This window comes from Amblyraja radiata, chromosome 15, assembly GCF_010909765.2.
Source record: "Amblyraja radiata isolate CabotCenter1 chromosome 15, sAmbRad1.1.pri, whole genome shotgun sequence".
NCBI classification, from domain to species: domain Eukaryota; kingdom Metazoa; phylum Chordata; class Chondrichthyes; order Rajiformes; family Rajidae; genus Amblyraja; species Amblyraja radiata.
Window position 1 is genome coordinate 49,243,244 of NC_045970.1, and position 20,068 is coordinate 49,263,311.

General features: G+C 46.1%; 1 protein-coding gene across 1 annotated transcript; it reads right to left on the reverse strand.

Annotated features, from left to right (window-relative positions):
• Positions 1-829: 829 nt before the first annotated feature.
• On the reverse strand, positions 830-6,420 carry ch25h (cholesterol 25-hydroxylase). Its single transcript, XM_033034376.1, has 2 exons — positions 5,528-6,420; positions 830-871 (listed from the first exon to the last, which is right to left on the reverse strand). Exon 1 carries the CDS (start codon positions 6,406-6,408, stop codon positions 5,605-5,607), a length of 804 nt encoding a protein of 267 aa, XP_032890267.1. The 5' UTR covers positions 6,409-6,420; the 3' UTR covers positions 830-871; positions 5,528-5,604.
• Between the last annotated feature and the right edge of the window lie 13,648 nt (positions 6,421-20,068).

Sequence of the window (20,068 nt, forward strand, 5' to 3'; positions counted from 1 at the left end):
CAGTGCTGCACAGGAACATGCCCTCGAGCTCTCCATTCCATGCCCAATATGATGCCAAGTTAGACTAATCTTCTTAGGCTGCATGTTTAGTTCAGAGATACAGCGCGGAAACAGGCCCTTCGGCCCACCGAGTCCGCGCCGACCAGCGATCCCCGCACATTAACATTACCCTACATAGTGTGGGGACAATTTACATTCATACCATGCCAATTTACCTACAAACCTGTACGTCTTTGGAGTGTGGGGGTGAAACCAAAGGTCTCGGAGATAACACACGCAGATCACGGGGAGAACGTACAAACTCCGTACAGACAGCACCCGTAGTCAGGATTGAAGCCGAATCCCTGGCGCTGTGATTGAGCTATTCTTGCTATTGAGGGAGTGCAGCGTAGGTTTACAAGGTTAATTCCCGGGATGGCGGGACTGTCATATGCTGAGAGAATGGAGCAGCTGGGCTTGTACACTCTGGAGTTTAGAAGGATGAGAGGAGATCTCATTGAAACATATAAGATTGTTAAGGGTTTGGACACGCTAGAGGCAGGAAACATGTTCCCGATGTTGGGGGAGTCCAGAACCAGGGCCACAGTTTAAGAATAAGGAGTAAGCCATTTAGAACGGAGACGAGGAAACACTTTTTCTCACAGAGAGTGGTGAGTCTGTGGAATTCTCTGCCTCAGAGGGCGGTGGAGGCAGGTTCTCTGGATGCTTTCAAGAGAGAGCTAGATAGGGCTCTTAAAGATAGCAGAGTCAGGGGATACGGGGAGAAGGCAGGAACGGGGTACTGATTGGGGTTGATCAGCCATGATCATATTGAATGGCGGTGCTGGCTCGAAGGGCCGAATAGCCTACTCCTGCACCTATTGTCTATTGTCTCTTGTGAGGCTGCAACTCTCCCGCTGTGCAACCCTGTGATGTGATGCATATCCCTCCATTCATTCCACCCTTATACAAAAAAGTGGTGAACACTGCCCAGTCCGTCACAGTTACTGTCCTCCCCTGGAAGGGATCTACACAATAGTTACTTGTGGATTCCACGGTCAATGTCTCTTTAGCCGTTCATCTTTGTCTCTCCCCAGAGTGATCTTTAACCTTACCTTCCCTGTTGTTCAGAAAACCACAGGTTTACTAAATAGCATCACGGGTGCTGACCTCTCCGCCATCGAAGAAGGGATCTACAGGAGTCCCTGCCTCAAAAATGCAGCCAGCATCATCAGAGGCCCACACCACCCAGGCCACGCTCTCATTTCACTCCTGCCGTCGGGTGGAAGTTACAGGAGGTACCGAACGTACCAAAGTGTCAGAGGTTCTGGGGAGAAACATAGAAAATAGGTGCAGGAGTAGGCCATTCGGCCCTTCGAGCCTGTACCGCCATTCAATATGATCATGGCTGATCATCCAACTCAGTATCCTGTACCCGCCTTCTCTCCATACTCCCTGACCCCTTTAGCCACAAGGGCCACATCAAACTCCCTCTTAAATATAACCAATGAACTGGCCTCAACTACCTTCTGTGGCAGAGAATTCCAGAGATTCACCACTCTGTGTGAAAAATGTTTTTCTCATCTCGGTCCTAAAAGATTTCCCCCTTATCCTTAAACTGTGACCCCTTGTTCTGGACTTCCCCAACATTGGGAACAATCTTCCTGCATCTAGCCTGTCCAACCCCTTAAGAATTTTGTAAGTTTCTATAAGATCCCCCCTCAATCTTCTAAATTCTAGCGAGTACAAGCCGAGTCTATCCAGTCTTTCTTCATATGAAAGTCCTGACATCCCAGGAATCAGTCTGGTGAACCTTCTCTGTACTCCCTCTATGGCAAGAATGTCTTTCCTCAGATTAGGAGACCAAATCTGTACGCAATACTCCAGGTGTGGTCTCACCAAGACCCTGTACAAATGCAGTAGAACCTCCCTGCTCCTATACTCAAATCCTTTTGCTATGAATGCTAACATACCATTCGCTTTCTTCACTGCCTGCTGCACCTGCATGCCTATTTTCAATGACTGGTGTACCATGGCACCCAGGTCTCGTTGCATCTCCCCTTTTCCTAATCGGCCACCATTCAAATAATAGTCTACTTTCCTGTTTTTGCCACCAGTGGACAACCTCACATTTATCCACATTATACTGCATCTGCCATGCATTTGCCCACTCACCCAGCCTATCCAAGTCACCTTGCAGCTTCCTAGCATCCTCCTCACAGCTAACACTGCCCCCCAGCTTTGTGTCATCCGCAAACTTGGAGATGTTGCATTCAATTCCCTCGTCCAAATCATTAATATATATTGTAAATAGCTGGGGTCCCAGCACTGAGCCTTGCGGTACCCCACTAGTCACTGCCTGCCATTGTGAAAAGGACCCGTTTACTCCTACTCTTTGCTTCCTGTCTGCCAGCCAGTTCTCTATCCACATTAATACTGAACCCCCAATAACGTGTGCTTTAAGTTTTTATACTAATCTCTTATGTGGGACCTTGTCGAAAGCCTTCTGAAAGTCCAGATATAACACATCCACTGGTTCTCCCTTATCCACTCTACTAGTTACATCCTCGAAAAATTCTATAAGATTCATCAGACATGATTTGCCTTTCATAAATCCATGCTGACTTTGCCCAATGATTTCACCACTTTCCAAATGTGCTGCTATCCCATCTTTAATAACTGATTCTAGCAGTTTCCCCACTACCGACGTTAGACTAACTGGTCTGTAATTCCCCGTTTTCTCTCGCCCTCTCTTTTTAAAAAGTGGGGTTACATTAGCTTCCCTCCAATCCTCAGGAACTACTCCAGAATCTAAAGAGTTTTGAAAAATTATCACTAATGCATCCACTATTTCTGCGGCTACTTCCTTAAGTACTCTGGGATGCAGCCTATCTGGCCCTGGGGATTTATCGGCCTTTAATCCATTCAATTTACCTAACACCACTTCCCGGCTAACCTGGATTTCACTCAGTTCCTCCATCTCATTTGACCCCCGGTCCCCTGCTATTTCCGGCAGATTATTTATGTCTTCCTTAGTGAAAACAGAACCAAATTAGTTATTCAATTGGTCTGCCATGTACTTGTTCCCTATGATCAATTCACCTGTTTCTGACTGCAATGGACCTACATTTATTTTAACTAATCGTTTTCTCTTCACATATCTATAAAAACGTTTGCAGTCAGTTTTTTATGTTCCCTGACAGTTTTCTTTCATAATCTATTTTCCCTTTCCTAATTAAGCCCTTTGTCCTCCTCGGCTGGACTCTGAATTTCTCTTTTTTTGGCTAATGTGTATGCTTCATCTTTTGTTTTGATACTACCCCTGATTTCCCTTGTTATCCACGGATGCACTACCTTCCCTGATTTATTCTTTTGTCAAACTGGGATGAACAATTATTGTAGTTCATCCATGCAGTCTTTAAATGCCTTCCATTGCATATCCACCGTCAACCCTTTAAGGATCAATTGCCAGTCTATCTTGGCCAATTCACGTCTCATACCCTTAAAGTTACCTTTCTTTAAGTTCAGGACCCTTGTTTCTGAATTAACAACCTCCCTATAAATGTAAATTGTGCAGAATAGTGTTAATGTGCGGGGATCGCTGATTGGTCCAAAACGCCGCAGCGAGACTCCTGACGGGCACCCGAAAAAGGGACCACATCACCCCGACCCTGGCCTCTCTCTGCTGGCTCCCTGTGCGGTTTCGAATAAATCTCAAGATCCTCCTTTATGTCTACAAAGCCCTTAACGGGCTTGCCCCCACCTACATCAAAAGTCTGCTTACCCACCACACCACCTCCAGGTCCCTCAGATCGGACGACTTGGGGTTACTGAACATCCCGCGGTCTAGGCATAAGCCCAGGGGCGACCGTGCCTTTGCGGTTGCAGCTCCTAGACTGTGGAACAGCATCCCTCTTCCAATCAGAACTACCCCCTCCATCGACTCCTTTAAGTCGAGACTTAAAACTCATCTTTACTCCCAAGCCTTTCTCGACGTCCTCTGAGTGAGGGCAATATGTATGTAGTGATGTATGTACTTAATCTATGAACCACTGTTGTATAACGTTAGTACCTCCACCAATGTAAAGCACTTTGGCCAACGAGAGTTGTTTTTTAAATGTGCTGTAGAAATAAAAGTGACTTGACTTGACTTGACTTGACTTGACTTGGTGCGGACCCGTTGGGCCGAAGGGCCTGTTTCCGCGCTGTATCTCCAAACTAAGCTCCTTCGCCTGTGGACATTTAAACCTGACACACGTGCTAACAGAAACTCGCTGTCACCTTCCCCTCAGCTAACAATGTATCATTCTACATTTCCTTGAGCCTCGCCCCCTTTGATCTGTGTTTTCACACCTTACCCTTCCATATCTCTGTGTCTCGCTCCCCTCCCCTCCCCCTGACTCTCAGTCTGAAGAAGGGTCTCGACCCGAAACGTCGCCCGTTCCTTCCCTCCAGAGATGCTGCCCGTCCCGCTGAGTTACTCCAGCGTTTTGTGTCTATCTTCGGTGCAAACCAGCATCTGCAGTTATTTCCTAATGTTTTCGTTGCGTGCGATAAGATACCCCCCACCCCACCCTACCACCCCCCATCAGTCTGAAGAAGGGTCTCGACCCGAAACGTCGCCTACTCCTTGTCATCATAGATGCTGCCTCACCCGTTGAGTTTCTCCAGCATTTTTTGTCTACTTTCGCTAGTCAAACACCACACCGAATGCTCACATATATAAATAAATTTGATTTTTTAATTCATATATTAAACACATAAATATATTAGTGCAAACTTTGTGAATATTAATTGTAAAAACTCGCGAAAAACGTCTGTAGCAAAAATAAATCAATGCTTTACAATTTTAAAAATGTTACACACTTCCAGCCAGACTTTCAGAGTCTTTGCTAACTTCATGTCCATGTGATTACCGACCTGCAGTAATGACCGATATTTTCATTAGAAACTCGAAGCAACGAACTTCAAGTAATAACATTAAAAGTGCTTTGCAGTTATTTCAGTTATTTTGTTACGAGTTCTTTATTTACACACGGTGACCATAGTCTCAGGTGGGTGACCGTAGTGTAGCAATGTTCCTTTCATACAAGTAAAAGTCTTTTGTGGAAAACATCTCTTCAGCAGAATCGCTCTTGAGTGGATAACCGAAGTTGGGCACAAAGTGCTGGAGTAACTCAGCGGGGGACTCAGCAGCATCTCTGGGGAGACGATGTTTCGGGTCGAGACCGTTCTTCAGGCTTGAGAGTCAGGACCAGGGACACGAGAGATGCGGGCGAAGTTGTGGAGAGATAAAGAACAATGAATGAGAGATTTGCAAAGTCTTGAGCCAAACAAACATCTCTTCGGTGAAGTCAGTCTTTTTTTTGTTTGCGTTGAAAACATCATGCTTTGAAAAAAGCATTGCTTTCAAGAGAGAGCTCTTAAAAATAGCGGAGTCAGGTGATATGGGGAGAAGGGAGGAATGCCTTCTGATTGTAGATGATCAGCCATGATCACATTGAATGGCCGGTGCTGGCTCGAAGGGCCGAATGGCCTACTCCTGCACTTATTGTCCATTGCCTATTGGCTATTGTCTCTCCATCAATATCTGTTCCCGGCCAAGCGTTTTTGGGATCCACGGTCTCACGTGGATTTGGCGTGGAGCGTGGCGAGGGTGCCCAGAAGCCGGTCCCAGTGCGTGAAGTATGGTGCATAGTTGGCCTTGAACTTCATGTGGTGCAGGTCGTGGTGGGGTGCACCCCCGAACAGGCCGAATGGCACCAGGCGGTGGGTGGCCCAGGGGAGGTCGTAGCCCGAGTGGTCCTCCACCGACAGCCAGATGTTGACGGTGAAGAAGAGGAAGCTGCAGAGCGGGTGGCACCCGAGGATGACCGGGTTGACGGCGGCGAAGAATCCCAGGGACAAGGTCTCCCAGGCGCCGGAGTGCTCGGTGGTGAGGGCGAAGGTGGCCGTGTACTTGTGGTGGGCCTTGTGGAAGGTGCGGTAGAGCCAGGGCACCTTGTGGTGGAGGAGGTGCCACACGAAGTACTGGAAGTCGAAGAGCAGCAGGCAAGCCAAGATGTCCAACACCGTCCTGGGCAACTCGGGCGCGGCGAGCGGGAGGTCCATCGGGCTCCAGTACCAGTGTCCCACGGACAAGGGGAAGATGAAGATGAGGTGATTGTACAAGGTCTGGAACAGGCAATTGGCCATCATCTTGACGCTGGGGTGGTTCTGAGCCTGGATCTTGTACCTTTGCAGGGCGACCACCCGTGGGGCCAGCAGGTCCATGACCACGTACGGGAGGCAGAAGGACAGGTAGACCCCCAGCGAGAAGCTCACGGGGAAGAAGGGGGACCTGATCCAACCTTCCAAGCCCAGCAGACGGTCCCAGAGTGGCTGCAGGCAGAGAGTCGGAGATCCCGGCAGCGGTGCGCTGCAGTTCATGGTGCAAGTTCGTGTTCCCTTCACCAGCCGTTGCAAACCATTTATATGCTGCCCGAGACCGGAGGGGCGGGATCTACTGGGACATCCCCCTCGTCATCTCCTGCTGGAGGTGCGTCGTAACCAGCCGGAAGAAAAAAGTTATACGCGACTTTAAAAAAAAAAACCTGGGTTTACTCAACTCAGCGAGTAACTGAAGTCTGAAGGTTTAAAGGTTTAAGTCTGAAGTCTGAAGGTTTAAACCAACATTTGCGGTTCCTTCCCTACACCAAGTTCACGGAGCTGCGCAAAAATGTTGGAGAAACTCAGCGGGTGCAGCAGCATCTATGGAGCGAAGGAAATAGGTAACGTTTCGTGCCCGAAACGTTGCCGATTTCCTTCGCTCCATAAATGCTGCTGCACCCGCTGAGTTTCTCCAGCATTTTTGTGTACCTTCGATGTTCCAGAATCTGCAGTTCCTTCTTAAACAAGTTCACGTAGCTACGAGGAAACCACAGGGTCTAAACCGTGAAGTGCTGGAGTAATTCAGCACTTAGATTTTTGTGTGACTTTGTGCATCTTCTGCACGCTGCCCCTGCGCTCCACACGTCCCCGCATCTACTCGCCACAGGAGACGGTTGAGGCAGGGACTACCTCCCAGCGTTTAAGTAGCAGTTGGACAGGTACATGGGTAGGACAGGTATGGAGGGGATATGGACCAGAACATGGGCAGGTGGGACTAGTGTAGTGTAGCTGGGGCATTGTTGGCCGGTGTGGGCAAGTTGGGCGGAAGAGCCTCTTTCCACACTGTATCGCTCCTGTGACTCTCTGTCTCCAGTTCAATGCTGACCTCTGGTGTTCAGGAACAAACCCTTCGCCTCGTCGCGTAGGAAGGAACAAAGATGAGACAAAAACGGACAGGCAACATCTCTGGAGAGAAGGAATGCGTGACGTCTGGGGGTCGAGACCCTTCTTCCAAATAGTGTTGTTGCTCGGGCCAAGAGAAATACAGTTTGTGGACAATACTGGAAGTGTGTGGGCTGATTCTCGGGGAAGTCTGAATCAGAATCAGAATCAGAATCAGAATCGCACTTTTTTTGCCAAGTATGTTTTGCAACATACGAGGAATTTCATTTGCCAGGTCAGTCATACAATTAAAAGCACCAAATCACTCAAAAACACATTTAACACGAACATCCACCACAGTGACTCCTTCCTACACATTCCTCACTGTGATGGAAGGCGAAATAACGTTCAAGTCCCTTCCCTTAGTTCTTCCTCGGTCATGGGCCTCGAGCCCCCGTTGACCGGACGATCTTGACTCATGTAGCCGGTGGCGTTGGGCCCCTCGAGGCGATCAGCTCCAGCATCGGGGGGGATGTCAGCTCCCCCGCGCCGGGCGATCGAACCTCGCGTCGGGGCTGGTCGAACCTTCCGCGACGCTGGGGCTCCCGACTCGGCCTCACCCGAGACTGCGAACTCTTGATGGTAAAGTCCGTGGTGGTCGCGGTGGGAGCGATCCCAGGCAAGGGATCCGCTCCGATGTTAAGTCTGCGCCCCGCGATAGGCCTCAAAGTCAGCTTCATCGATGGAAGGCCGCAGAGCGCGTCGGAGAATGTGATCCAAAAATTAATCACATCTCCGGCAAGGTAAGAACTTGAAAAAAAGTTTAACCCCTCCCCCCTCCCCCCTCCCCCACATAAAACAAACCGAAGAACATTAAAGCAAACTTTTATCAACACGAAAAACAACAAAAATAATGAAAAAAAGGAACAGACTGCCAGCGGAGCAGCCATCGCTGTAGGTGCTTATTAAAATCAGTGGGGTCAAGGAAAGAGAATTCACGTCGCGGCCCTGTTTCCACCAATCTTTCCACCGCCACGCACAAGAAGCACAAGAAGCGCAATTATATGCAGATGCCGAGAAGTGTAACCAGCTTTGGCTGAACAATGACTAATCTTGTGATTATGGACTCGATAAGATTAAAACCAGTAGTCCGTGATGTGTGAAACAAAGGGAACTTTTAAATAGCAAACTTCAATTAAGTATGGTACTTTAAAATGAACTCTGAGACCGCGGCTGATCCATTTAGTAACACAAGTGTGTGAACTTGACTGATAAGATCCAAAGATGTTCTGATAATTTTTACTCAGAACCACTTCACTTTCATACAAAGGGTAGTTTCCCGTCAGTGGGAAATCCATAACTTTTTACATTTTGCTTTGTGACTCATCTTACTTTTTTTCCCTCTTTTTTTTCTTTGCATAAAGTTCTATTTAAGTCCTTTTCCGTTTGAATAAGGGCTACTGGCAGATTTATTTAAGATTATTTTGTTTGATTTATCTTTCAGCAAAAATTGGGCGGATTCGAATCTGACCTCCGCATGGAGTCTGACCTCTGTGTGGAGTTTGCATGTTCTCCCTGTGGGTTTTTAGTTTAGTTTAGTTTAGTTTAGTTTAGAGGTACGTCGCGGAAACAGGCCCTTCGGCCCATCGAGTCAGCCCCCACCAGCGATCCCCGCACAATAACACTATCCCACACACACTAGAGACAATTTACACTTATACCAAACCAATTAACCTACAAACCTGCACGTCTTTCGAGTGTGGGAGGAAATGGAAGTTCCCAGAGAAAACCCACGCGGGTCACGGGGAGAACGTACTAACTCCAAACAGACAGCAGCCGTAGTCAGGATCGAACCCGGGTCTCCGACGCTGCAAGCGCTGTAAGGCAGCAACTATACCGCTGCGCCACCGTGCCTTCCTATTTTCTCCGGGTGCTCTGGTTTCCTCCCACACTCCAAAGACATGTGGTTTAGGTTAATTGGCTTCTGTAAATTGCTCCCCCTAGTGTGTAGGATGCGAAAGTGGAATAATATCAAACTCGCGTCAGGGTGATCGACTGTCGATGGGCTGAAGGGCCCGTTTCCTAAACCGTAGATGCTGGAATACAAAACAAAAAGATACTAAGCGCTGGAATAACTCAGCGGGACAGGCAGCATCTCTGGAGAAAATGGAAAGGCAATGTCTCAGGTTGGGACCCTTCTTCTTTCAGGCATAATGGTCCAGACCCAAAACGTCACCTATCCGTTTTCTCCAGAGATGCTGCTTTACCCGCTGAGCTACTCCAGCACTTTGTGTCTTTTTCGTGTATTAACCAGCATCTGCAGTTCCTTGTTTCTACTGGAGATAGACACAAAGTGCTGGAGTGTCTGTTTCAGTTTAGGTGTTTACTTTCCTCCAATTCTTTCCCTTCGTCTGAGCAAACAACTCGACCATGCTCATCAACAAGGAACGTGGGGTTACCTGGAACTAGTGTGAACGGGTGATCGATGGTCGGCATGGGCTAGGTGGGCCAAAGGGCTTGTTTCCATGCTGTGGCTCCGTTCTGGGGCCTTTTCAGAGGTTGTAGTGTTTAATAGATCGATGGCTGTAGGGAAGAAGCTTCTCGTGAACCTGGACGTTACAGTTTTCAGGCTCCTGTACCTTCTTGCCAATGGCAGGAGTGAGATGAGAGCGTGGCCAGCATGGTGTGGGTCTCAAGTGATGGTGGCTGCCTTTCTAAGGCAGCGGCTCCTGGAGATCCCTTCGATGGTGGGGAGGTCAGTACCCGCGATGGACCGGGTAGCATTCACCACTTTTTGAAAATCTTCTTTGATCCTGGGCGCTCGAGTTGCCGAACCAGCCCGTGATGCGACCAATCGATATGCTCTCTACTGTACACCTGCAGAACTTCAAGAGACTATTCATTGACATATTGAACCTCAAAAGCAGGAAGAAGAAGGATTGGCTTTCTGCACATCACACAGTGATTTCCCAGCAAACCCCCACCCCAAGATAACGACTGATAATAGTAACTCAGCGGGACAGGCAGCATCTCTGGAGAGAAGGATTAGGTGACGTTTCGCTTGGAGACACCTCTTCAGACTGAGAGTCAGGGGAAAGAAAAGCGAGCGATATTGCACACACACACACACACGTACTCACACACAAAAATGCGTACACGCATGCGCACACACACACACACAAATGCAGGCACGCACGCATGCACTCACACACATACTCTCTCACACACACACACACACACACACACACACACACACACACACACACATACACACACACACACACACACACACACACACACACACACACACACACACACACACACACGTAACTCATTGAGAATCTGCCTGTTAAAACATAATAAAAGGTAAAGCCAGAAAAGACCGATCAAGGATAGTCCGAGGGTCACAAATGAGGTAGATAGTGCGTGTAAGAAGGAGCTGCAGATGCTGGTTTAAACCGAAGATAGACACAAAAAGCTGGGGTAACTCAGCGGGACAGGCAGCATCTCTGGAGAGAAGGAATGGGTGATGTTTAGGTTCGAACCCTTCTTCAGACTGAGAGTCGGGGGAAAGAGAAGCGAGGGATATTGACGATGATGTAGAGAGATAAAGAAAAATGAATGAAAGATATGCAAAAAAGTAATAATGATAAAGGAAACAGGCCGTTGTTAGATGTTTGTTGGGTGAAAATGAGATTACTTGAAAACGAGAAAACGAGATTACTTGGAAGTTAGAGAAATCATCATTTATACACTAGGCGGTAAGCTGCCCAAGCGAAATATGAGGTACTGATTTTGGACAACATTAGCAAGTTTGCAGATGACACAAAGCTGGATGGCAGTTTGAACTGTGAAGAGGATGTTAGGAGGTTGCAGGGTGACCTGGACAGGTTGAATGAGTGGGCAGATGCGTGGCAGATGCAGTATAATATAGATAAATGTGAGGTTATCCACTTTGCCGGCAAAAACAAGGGGGCAAATTATTATCTCAATGGGGTTAGGTTAGGTAAGTGGGAGGTGCAGCGAGACCTGGGTGTCCTTGTACACCGGTCACTGAAAGTTGGCTTGCAGGTACAGCAGGCAGTGAAGAAAGCTAATGGAATGTTGGCCTTCATAACCAGAGGATTTCAGTATAGGAATAAAGAGGTTCTTCTGCAGTTGTATAGAGCTCTGGTAAGACCACATCTGGAGTATTGTGTACAGTTTTGGTCTCCTAATTTGAGGAAGGATATCCTTGTGATTGAGGCAGTGCAGCGTGGGTTCAAGAGATTGATCCCTGGGATGGCGGGACTGTCATATGAGGAAAGATTGAAAAGACTAGGCTTGTATTCACTGGAGTTTAGATGGATGAGGGGGATCTTATAGAAACATATAAAATTATAAAAGGACTGGTCAAGCTAGTTGCAGGAAAAATGTTCCCAATGTTGGGCGAGTCCAGAACCAGGGGCCACAGTCTTAGAATAAAGGGGAGGCAATTTTAGACTGAGGTGAAAAAAAACGTTTTCACCCAGAGAGTTATGAATTTGTGGAATTCCCTGCCACAGAGGGCAGTGGAGGCCAAATCACTGGATGGAGAGAGAGTTAGATAGAGAGAGTTAGATAGAGCTCTAGGGGCTAGTGGAATCAAGGGATATGGGGAGAGGCAGGCACGGGTCGATTGGGGACGATCAGCCATGATCACAATGAATGGCGGTGCTGTCTCAAAGGGCCTGAATGGCCTCCTCCTGCACCTATTTTCTATGTTGCTATGTTTCCAAACAGGTCCTTTGGCCCAACTTGCCCACACTGGCCAACATGTCCCAGCTACACTAGTCTCACCTGCCAGCATTTGGTCCATATCCCTCCAAACCTGCCTAGTCTGTGATTCTCGAAAATCAGAGGACATAAGTTTAAGGTGACGGGGGAAACATAGAAACATAGAAAATAGGTGAAGGAGTAGGCCATTCGGCCCTTCGAGCCTGCACCGCCATTCAATATGATCATGGCTGATCATCCAATTTAATCGGAATCTGAAGGGTAACTTTTTCACACAAAGAGTTATAGTAATACGGAGCAAGCTGCCTGGAGGAGGTAGTTGAGGCAGGGAATGTCACAACGTTTAAGGAACATTTAGACAGGTACAGTACACTGGATGGGACAGGTTTAGAGGGCTATGGGCCAAACGCAGGCAGGTGGGACTAGTGTAGATGGGGGCACGTTGGTCGGTGTGGACAAGTTGGGCCGAAGGGCCTATTTCCACGCTGTATCACTCTATGACACTGTGAATCAAAGACATTATCAATTGTGGAAAAACACACACACACACAGATTAGAAATGAGGTGAAAGAGGAAGAGACCGTCACGAAGGGCAGGGCTGGGATTACAGAGAAGCTTTTGGGGGAAATACCGATACCGAGTCCCAAGTCCAACACAGGAACCAAATCTGGCCCCAGCCTGGCAAACAGGTGGTTATCTTGCAGTGCGGAGGTGTTGGGGAATAACTGTGTGATGTGTGGAAAGCCGTTCCTTCTTCTCCGCGCTCCCCTCGGGCAGAAGAAAGTGTGCACCACCAGACTCAGGAACAGCTGCTTCCCCTCTGCTTCACAGGTACTGAGACCCCACCCCCCACCACCATCAAAGGGATTGACTGAAGTCACTGCCTCAAAAATGCAGCCAGCATCATCAGAGACCCACACCACCCTGGCCACGCACTCATTTCACTCCTGCCATCGGGAGGAAGGTACAGGAGCCTGAAAATCGTAACGTCCAGGTTCAGGATCAGCTTTTTTCCCTACAGCCATCAGGCTATAGAAACATAGAAACATAGAAACTAGGTGCAGGAGTAGGCCATTCAGCCCTTCGAGCCTGCACCACCATTCAATATGATCATGGCTGATCATCCAACTCACTATCTCTCCATACCCCCTGATACCTTTAGCCACATGGGCCACATCTAACTCCCTCTTAAATATAACCATATAACAATAACATATAACCATATAACAATTACAGCACGGAAACAGGCCATCTCGGCCCTACAAGTCCGTGCCGAACAACTTTTTTCCCTTAATCCCACCTGCCTGCACTCATACCATAACCCTCCATTCCCTTCTCATCCATATGCCTATCCAATTTATTTTTAAATGATACCAACGAACCTGCCTCCACCACTTCCACTGGAAGCTCATTCCACACCGCTACCACTCTCTGAGTAAAGAAGTTCCCCCTCATGTTACCCCTAAACTTCTGTCCCTTAATTCTGAAGTCATGTCCTCTTGTTTGAATCTTCCCTATTCTCAAAGGGAAAAGCTTGTCCACATCAACTCTGTCTATCCCTCTCATCATTTTAAAGACCTCTATCAAGTCCCCCCTTAACCTTCTGCGCTCCAGAGAATAAAGACCTAACTTATTCAACCTTTCTCTGTAACTAGTTGTTGAAACCCAGGCAACATTCTAGTAAATCTCCTCTGTACTCTCTATATTTTGTTGACATCCTTCCTATAATTGGGCGACCAAGATTGTACACCATACTCCAGATTTGGTCTCACCAATGCCTTGTACAATTTTAACATTACATCCCAGCTTCTATACTCAATGCTCTGATTTATAAAGGCTAGCATACCAAAAGCTTTCTTTACCACCCTATCTATATGAGATTCCACCTTCAAGGAACTATGCACGGTTATTCCCAGATCCCTCTGTTCAACTGTATTCTTCAATTCCCTACCATTTACCATGTACGTCCTATTTGATTTGTCCTGCCAAGGTGTAGCACATCACAGTTTATCAGCATTAAACTCCATCTGCCATCTTTCAGCCCATTCTTCCAAATGGCCTAAATCACTCTGTAGACTTTGGAAATCCTCTTCATTATCCACAACACCCCCTATCTTGGTATCATCTGCATACTTACTAATCCAATTTACCACCCCTTCATCCAGATCATTGATGTACATGACAAACAACAAAGGACCCAACACAGATCCCTGAGGCACCCCACTAGTCACCTGCCTCCAACCCGACAAACAGCCATCCACCATTACCCTCTGGCTTCTCCCATTCAGCCACTGTGAATCCATCTTGCTACTCCTGCATTTATACCCAACAGTTGAACCTTCTTAACCAACCTTCCATGAGGAACCTTGTCAAAGGCCTTTACTAAAGTCCATATAGACAACATCCACTGCTTTACCCTCGTCAATTTCCCTAGTAACCTCTTCAAAAAATTCAAGAAGATTAGTCAAACATGACCTTCCAGGCACAAATTCATGTTGACTGTTCCTAATCAGACCCTGTTTATCCAGATGCTTATATATATTATCTCTAAGTATCTTTTCCATTAATTTGCCCACCACTGAAGTCAAACTATCAGGTCTATAATTGCTAGGTTTACTCTTAGAACCCTTTTTAAACAATGGAACAACATGCGCAGTACGCCAATCCTCGGGGACTATTCCCGTTTCTAATGACATTTGAAATATTTCTGTCATAGCCCCGGCTATTTCTACACTAACTTCCCTCAATGTCCTAGGGAATATCCTGTCAGGACCTGGAGACTTATTCACTTTTATATTTTTCAAAAGTGTCAGTACTTCTTTTACTTTGAAACTCATAGTATGCATACCTACTCTACTAGTTTCCCTTACCTCACATAATTCAATATCCTTCTCCTTGGTGAATACCGAAGAAAAGAAATTGTTCAATATCTCCCCCCCCTCTTTTGGCTCTGCAGATAGCTGTCCACTCTGTCTCTCCAATTTTATCCCTCGTTATCCTTTTGCTATTAATATAGCTGTAGAAACCCTTTGGATTTACTTTCACCTTACTTGCCAAAGCAACCTCATATCTTCTTTTAGCTTTTCTAATTTCTTTCTTAAGATTCTTTTTACATTCCTTATATTCCTCAAGCACCTCATTTACTTCATGCTGCCTATAATTATTGTAGATCTCCCTCTTTTTCCGAACAAGATGTCCAATTTCCCTTGAAAACCAGCGCTCTTTCCAATTTTTACTGTTTCCTTTCAACCGAACAGGAACATAAAGATTCTGTACTCTTAAAATTTCCCCTTTAAATGTCCTCCATTTCTCTTCCACATCCTTCCCATAAAACAAAATGTCCCAGTTCACTCCTTTTAAATCATTTCGCATCTCGCATAGCCAATTTCGCATTTCGCATAGCCAATGAACTGGCTTCAACTGCCTTCTGTGGCAGAGAATTGCAGAGATTCACCACTCTTTGTGTGAAAAATGTTTTTCTCATCTCGGTCCTAAAAGATTTCCCCCTTATCCTTAAACTGTGACCCCTTGTTCTGGAACAATAATGGAACACTACAATTTCCAAATCAACTCCGAACTACATAGACTTGGTAACATTGTTTTTTTTCTATTTACACAATTATTGTTTATCTGTTTTACATGTATGTATGTATGTATATATGTATGTATGTATGTATGTATGTATGTATGTATGTATGTATGTATGTATGTATGTATGTATGTATGTATGTATGTATGTATGTATGTATGCACCCACCCCCTTTGGACAGTCTCCCTCAGATGGTCACGTCAATCAATTCAGCTTGTTTATTTATGTATTGTATTTATTTACCTTTCCTGGACATCAGTGGAGCTGCACACTAAATCTCGTTGCACTGACGTGCAATGACAATAAAAGATATATTATATTATTATGTATGTATGTATGTATGTATGTATGTATGTATGTATGTATGTATGTATGTGGGCTGAAACTGCTCACAATCCTCCATATGTATCTATACTGGGCAAGTACTTGCTGGAGCTTAGAAGGATGAGGGGAGACCTCATTGAAACTTACCGAATAGTGAAAGGCCTGGATAGAGTGGATGTGGAGAGGATGTTTCCACCAGTGGGAGAGTCTAGGACCAGAGGCCACAGTGTCAGAATTAAAGGATGGTTCTTTAGTAAGGAGATGAGGAGGAATTTATTTAGCCAGAGGGTGGTGAATCTGTGGAATGCATTGTCACAGATGGCTGTGGAGGCCAAGTCGGTGGATATTTTTAAGGCAGAGATTGACAGATTCTTGATTAGTATGGGTGTCAGGGGTTATGGGGAGAAGGCAGGAGAATGGGGCTGAGAGGGAGAGACTGACCAGCCATGATTGAATGGCGGAGTGGGCTAGACGGGCCGAATGGTGTAGTTCTACTCCTAGAACCTCTGCTCCAAAAATGACACAAGTTGCTGAAGTAACTCAATAGGTTAGGCAGCATATGTGGAGAACATAGATAGTCTTAAGATGTGTCCCGACATTACGTATCCATGTTCTCCAGAGATGCAGCCTGACCAGCTGAGTTCCTCCTGCACTTTGTGTCTTTTCCTGACAATTAAACTCCCTTGACTTGGAATAATGGAACAACGGCGCCCACTGCTGGTCAGAATAGTTTTGAGTTCTTTGTTTGTTAACAGCAGGAGGGGTAGAAACATGGAAACATTGAAAATAGATGCAGGAGTCGGCCATTCGGCCCTTTGAGCCAGTACCGTCATTCAATATGATCATGGCTGATCATCCAAATTCACTACCCCGTTCCTGTTTTCTCCCCATATCCCTTGATTCCGTTAGCCCTAAGAGCTAAAACTAACTCTCTCTTGAATACATCCAGTGAATTGGCCTCCACCGCCTTCTGTGGCATAAAATTCCACAGATTCACAACTCTCTGGGTGAAAAGGTTTTTCCTCATTTCAGTCCTAAATGGCCGACCCCTTATTCTTAAACTGTGACCCCTGGTTCAGCGCTTCAATAATCTTCTGGCAAGATAGTGCAGCGGTAGACTTGATGCCTCGGAATGCCAGAGGCCCGGGTTCGATCCCAACTACGGGTGCTTGTCTGTGCGGTGTTTGTACATTCTCCCCGTGACTTGCGTGGGTTTTCCCCGGATGATCCGGTTTCCTCCTACACTCTAAAGACCTGCAGGTTTGTAGTTTGACGGGCTTCAGTAATAATTGTAAATAGTCCCTGGCATGTGGGGTAGTGCTAGTGTACGGGCTGATCGATGGGCCGAAGGGCCTGTTTCTGCGCTGTATCTCTAAACTAATCTAAAAAATCTCCCCTTTATCCCTTCTCCCCGCTCTTGCACTATCCTAAAGATGTCTCTGGACCCCCCACAAATGTACATTTAGTCGCCTCTACTCTCTGATCATCCTCGCAAATAAACCACATTTTTCTACTGTAGAGCTACGCTGGTCGAGCTGCTGCCTCACAGCGCTAACTGTCTGTGTGGGCCTTGTACGTTCTCCCCGTGACAAAGTGGGTTTCCTCCGGGTGCTCCGGTTTCCTACGGATTCCCGAAGACGTGCGGGATTGTGGGTTAATTGGCCTCTGTAGATTGCCCCCTAGTGGGCGGGGAGCGGACAACATAGAACTAGTGTGGACAAAAGTGCTGGAGAAACTCAGCGGGTGCAGCAACATCTATGGAGCGAAGGAAATACGCAACGTTTCGGGCCAAAACCCTTCTTCAGACTGATGTTGGGTGGGGGGGGGGGGGGGGGCGTAGAGAAAAAAGGAGAAAGGAAGAGGAGGAGCCCGACGGCTGAAGGAGAGCTGAGAAGGGGAGGAGACAGCAAGGGCTAACGGAAATTGGAGAATTCTATGTTTATGCCGCAAGGGTGCAGACTGCCCAAGCGGAATATGAGGTGCTGCTCCTCCAATTTCCGTTGGTGCTCACTCTGGCCATGGAGGAGACCTAGGACAGAAAGGTCGGATTTGGAATGGGAGGGGAAGTTGAAGTGCTGAGCCACAGGGACATCAGGTGGGTTCATGCGGACCGAGCAGAGTTATTCGGCGAAACGATCGCCAAGCCTACTGCTTGGTCTCACCGATGTAGATCAGCTGACATCTAGAGCAGTGGATGCAATAGATAAGGTTGGAGGAGATGCAGGTGAACCTCTGTCGCACCTGGAATGACTGCTTGGGTCCTTGAATGGAGTCAAGTGTGAACTAGTCGAGTCGAGTTAAGCCCCTGTCCCACTTAGGAAACCTGAACAGAAACCTCTGGAGACTTTGCGCCCCACCCAAGGTTTCCGTGAGGTTCCCGGAGATTGCAGGTGGTTGCCGGAGGTTGCAGGTAGTGGAAGCAGGTAGGGAGACTGACAAAATCCTCCGGGAACCTCCGGGAACTGCACGGAAACCTTGGGTGGCGCGCAAAGTCTCCAGAGGTTTCCGTTCAGGTTTCCTAAGTGGGACAGGGGCATTAGTGTGAACGGTTGATCAATGGTCGGCGTGGACTCATTGGGACGAGCGTGTAAGAAAGGGATGCAAATGTGAGATAACATTTATTTTTTTATTTTTTTTAAATTATTTTTTAAATTTTATTGAACATGTTAAAAAATACAAACACAAATAAACTTGTAAGCAATAAAAAATAAATGAAACACAAAGTAAAACAAACAAATAAGTAACTCAAATAATACAAATAATATCGTTCATGTTCAAAAGGGGTATGAAGAAGTTCGAAAACTTTTCTGGTCCTACCCCCTCTTATTTTCTATACATTTTCATGGAAAAACAAAATAATGGGAACAAATGGACCCAAAATCTGTTGAACAGTCCACAAACAAGAAATAACCAAACAGAAAAGAAAATCACTGGTCCAGCTCATAACCATTCAATCTTTTGTTTCTGAAGATTGTTTTTAGTTTGAATAGAGTCTTACATTTTTTCAGCTCATCATGGCAGTTATTCCAGAGACTAACACCCTTTGCTGTAACACAATGGAGTTTTGCATTAGTTCTTATTGCCGGTTTTTCGAATATATAGGTTCCTCTCAGGTTGTGTTTGCTTTCTCTCCGTTGGAACAACCCCTGGATATTACAAGGCAATTGCTGATTAGCTGCTTTGAACATAATTTGGATAGTTTTATAATCTGTCAGATCTTGAAATTTTAATATTTTTAGTCTGATAAATAATGGTTTTGTTGATTGTCTGTAGGTGGTTTTATGTATAATTCGTATTGCTCTTTTTTGGAGAATGAAGATTGGATGTGTATTTGTTTTGTATGTGTTCCCCCATACCTCCACACAGTAGATCATGTATGGGAGTATGAGGGAGCAGTACAACATATACAGGGAGGCTTGATTTAGTAGGTCTCTGGCTTTATTCATTATTGCAATTGATTAGTCAACAAAATAGAGAGAGTACAGAGGAGATTTACTAGAATGTTGCCTGGGTTTCAGCAACTAAGTTACAGAGAAAGGTTGAACAAGTTAGGGCTTTATTCTTTGGAGCGCAGAAGGTTAAGGGGGGACTTGATAGAGGTTTTTAAAATGATGAGAGGGATAGACAGAGTTGACGTGGAAAAGCTTTTCCCACTGAGAGTAGGGAAGATTCAAACAAGGGGACATGACTTGAGAATTAAGGGACTGATGTTTAGGGGTAACATGAGGGGGAACTTCTTTACTCAGAGAGTGGTAGCTGTGTGGAATGAGCTTCCAGTGAAGGTGGTGGAGGCAGGTTCATTTTTATCATTTAAAAATAAATTGGATAGTTATATGGATGGGAAAGGAATGGAGGGTTATGGTCTGAGCGCAGGTATATGGGACTAGGGGAGATTATGTGTTCGGCACGGACTAGAAGGGTCGAGATGGCCTGTTTCCGTGCTGTAATTGTTATATGGTTATATGGTTATATTTGGATATTTTGGCTTTAATATAATTTATGTGAGGTTTCCAAGTTAATTTGTTGTCAATTAATACTCCAAGAAATTTTATTTCAGATACTCTTTCTATTTCTGTGCCATTTATCATGAGCTTTTTCTCTGTGTTGGTTGATCGATTTCCAAATATTATGAATTTTGTTTTACTTAAATTCAATGTGAGTTTATTTTCG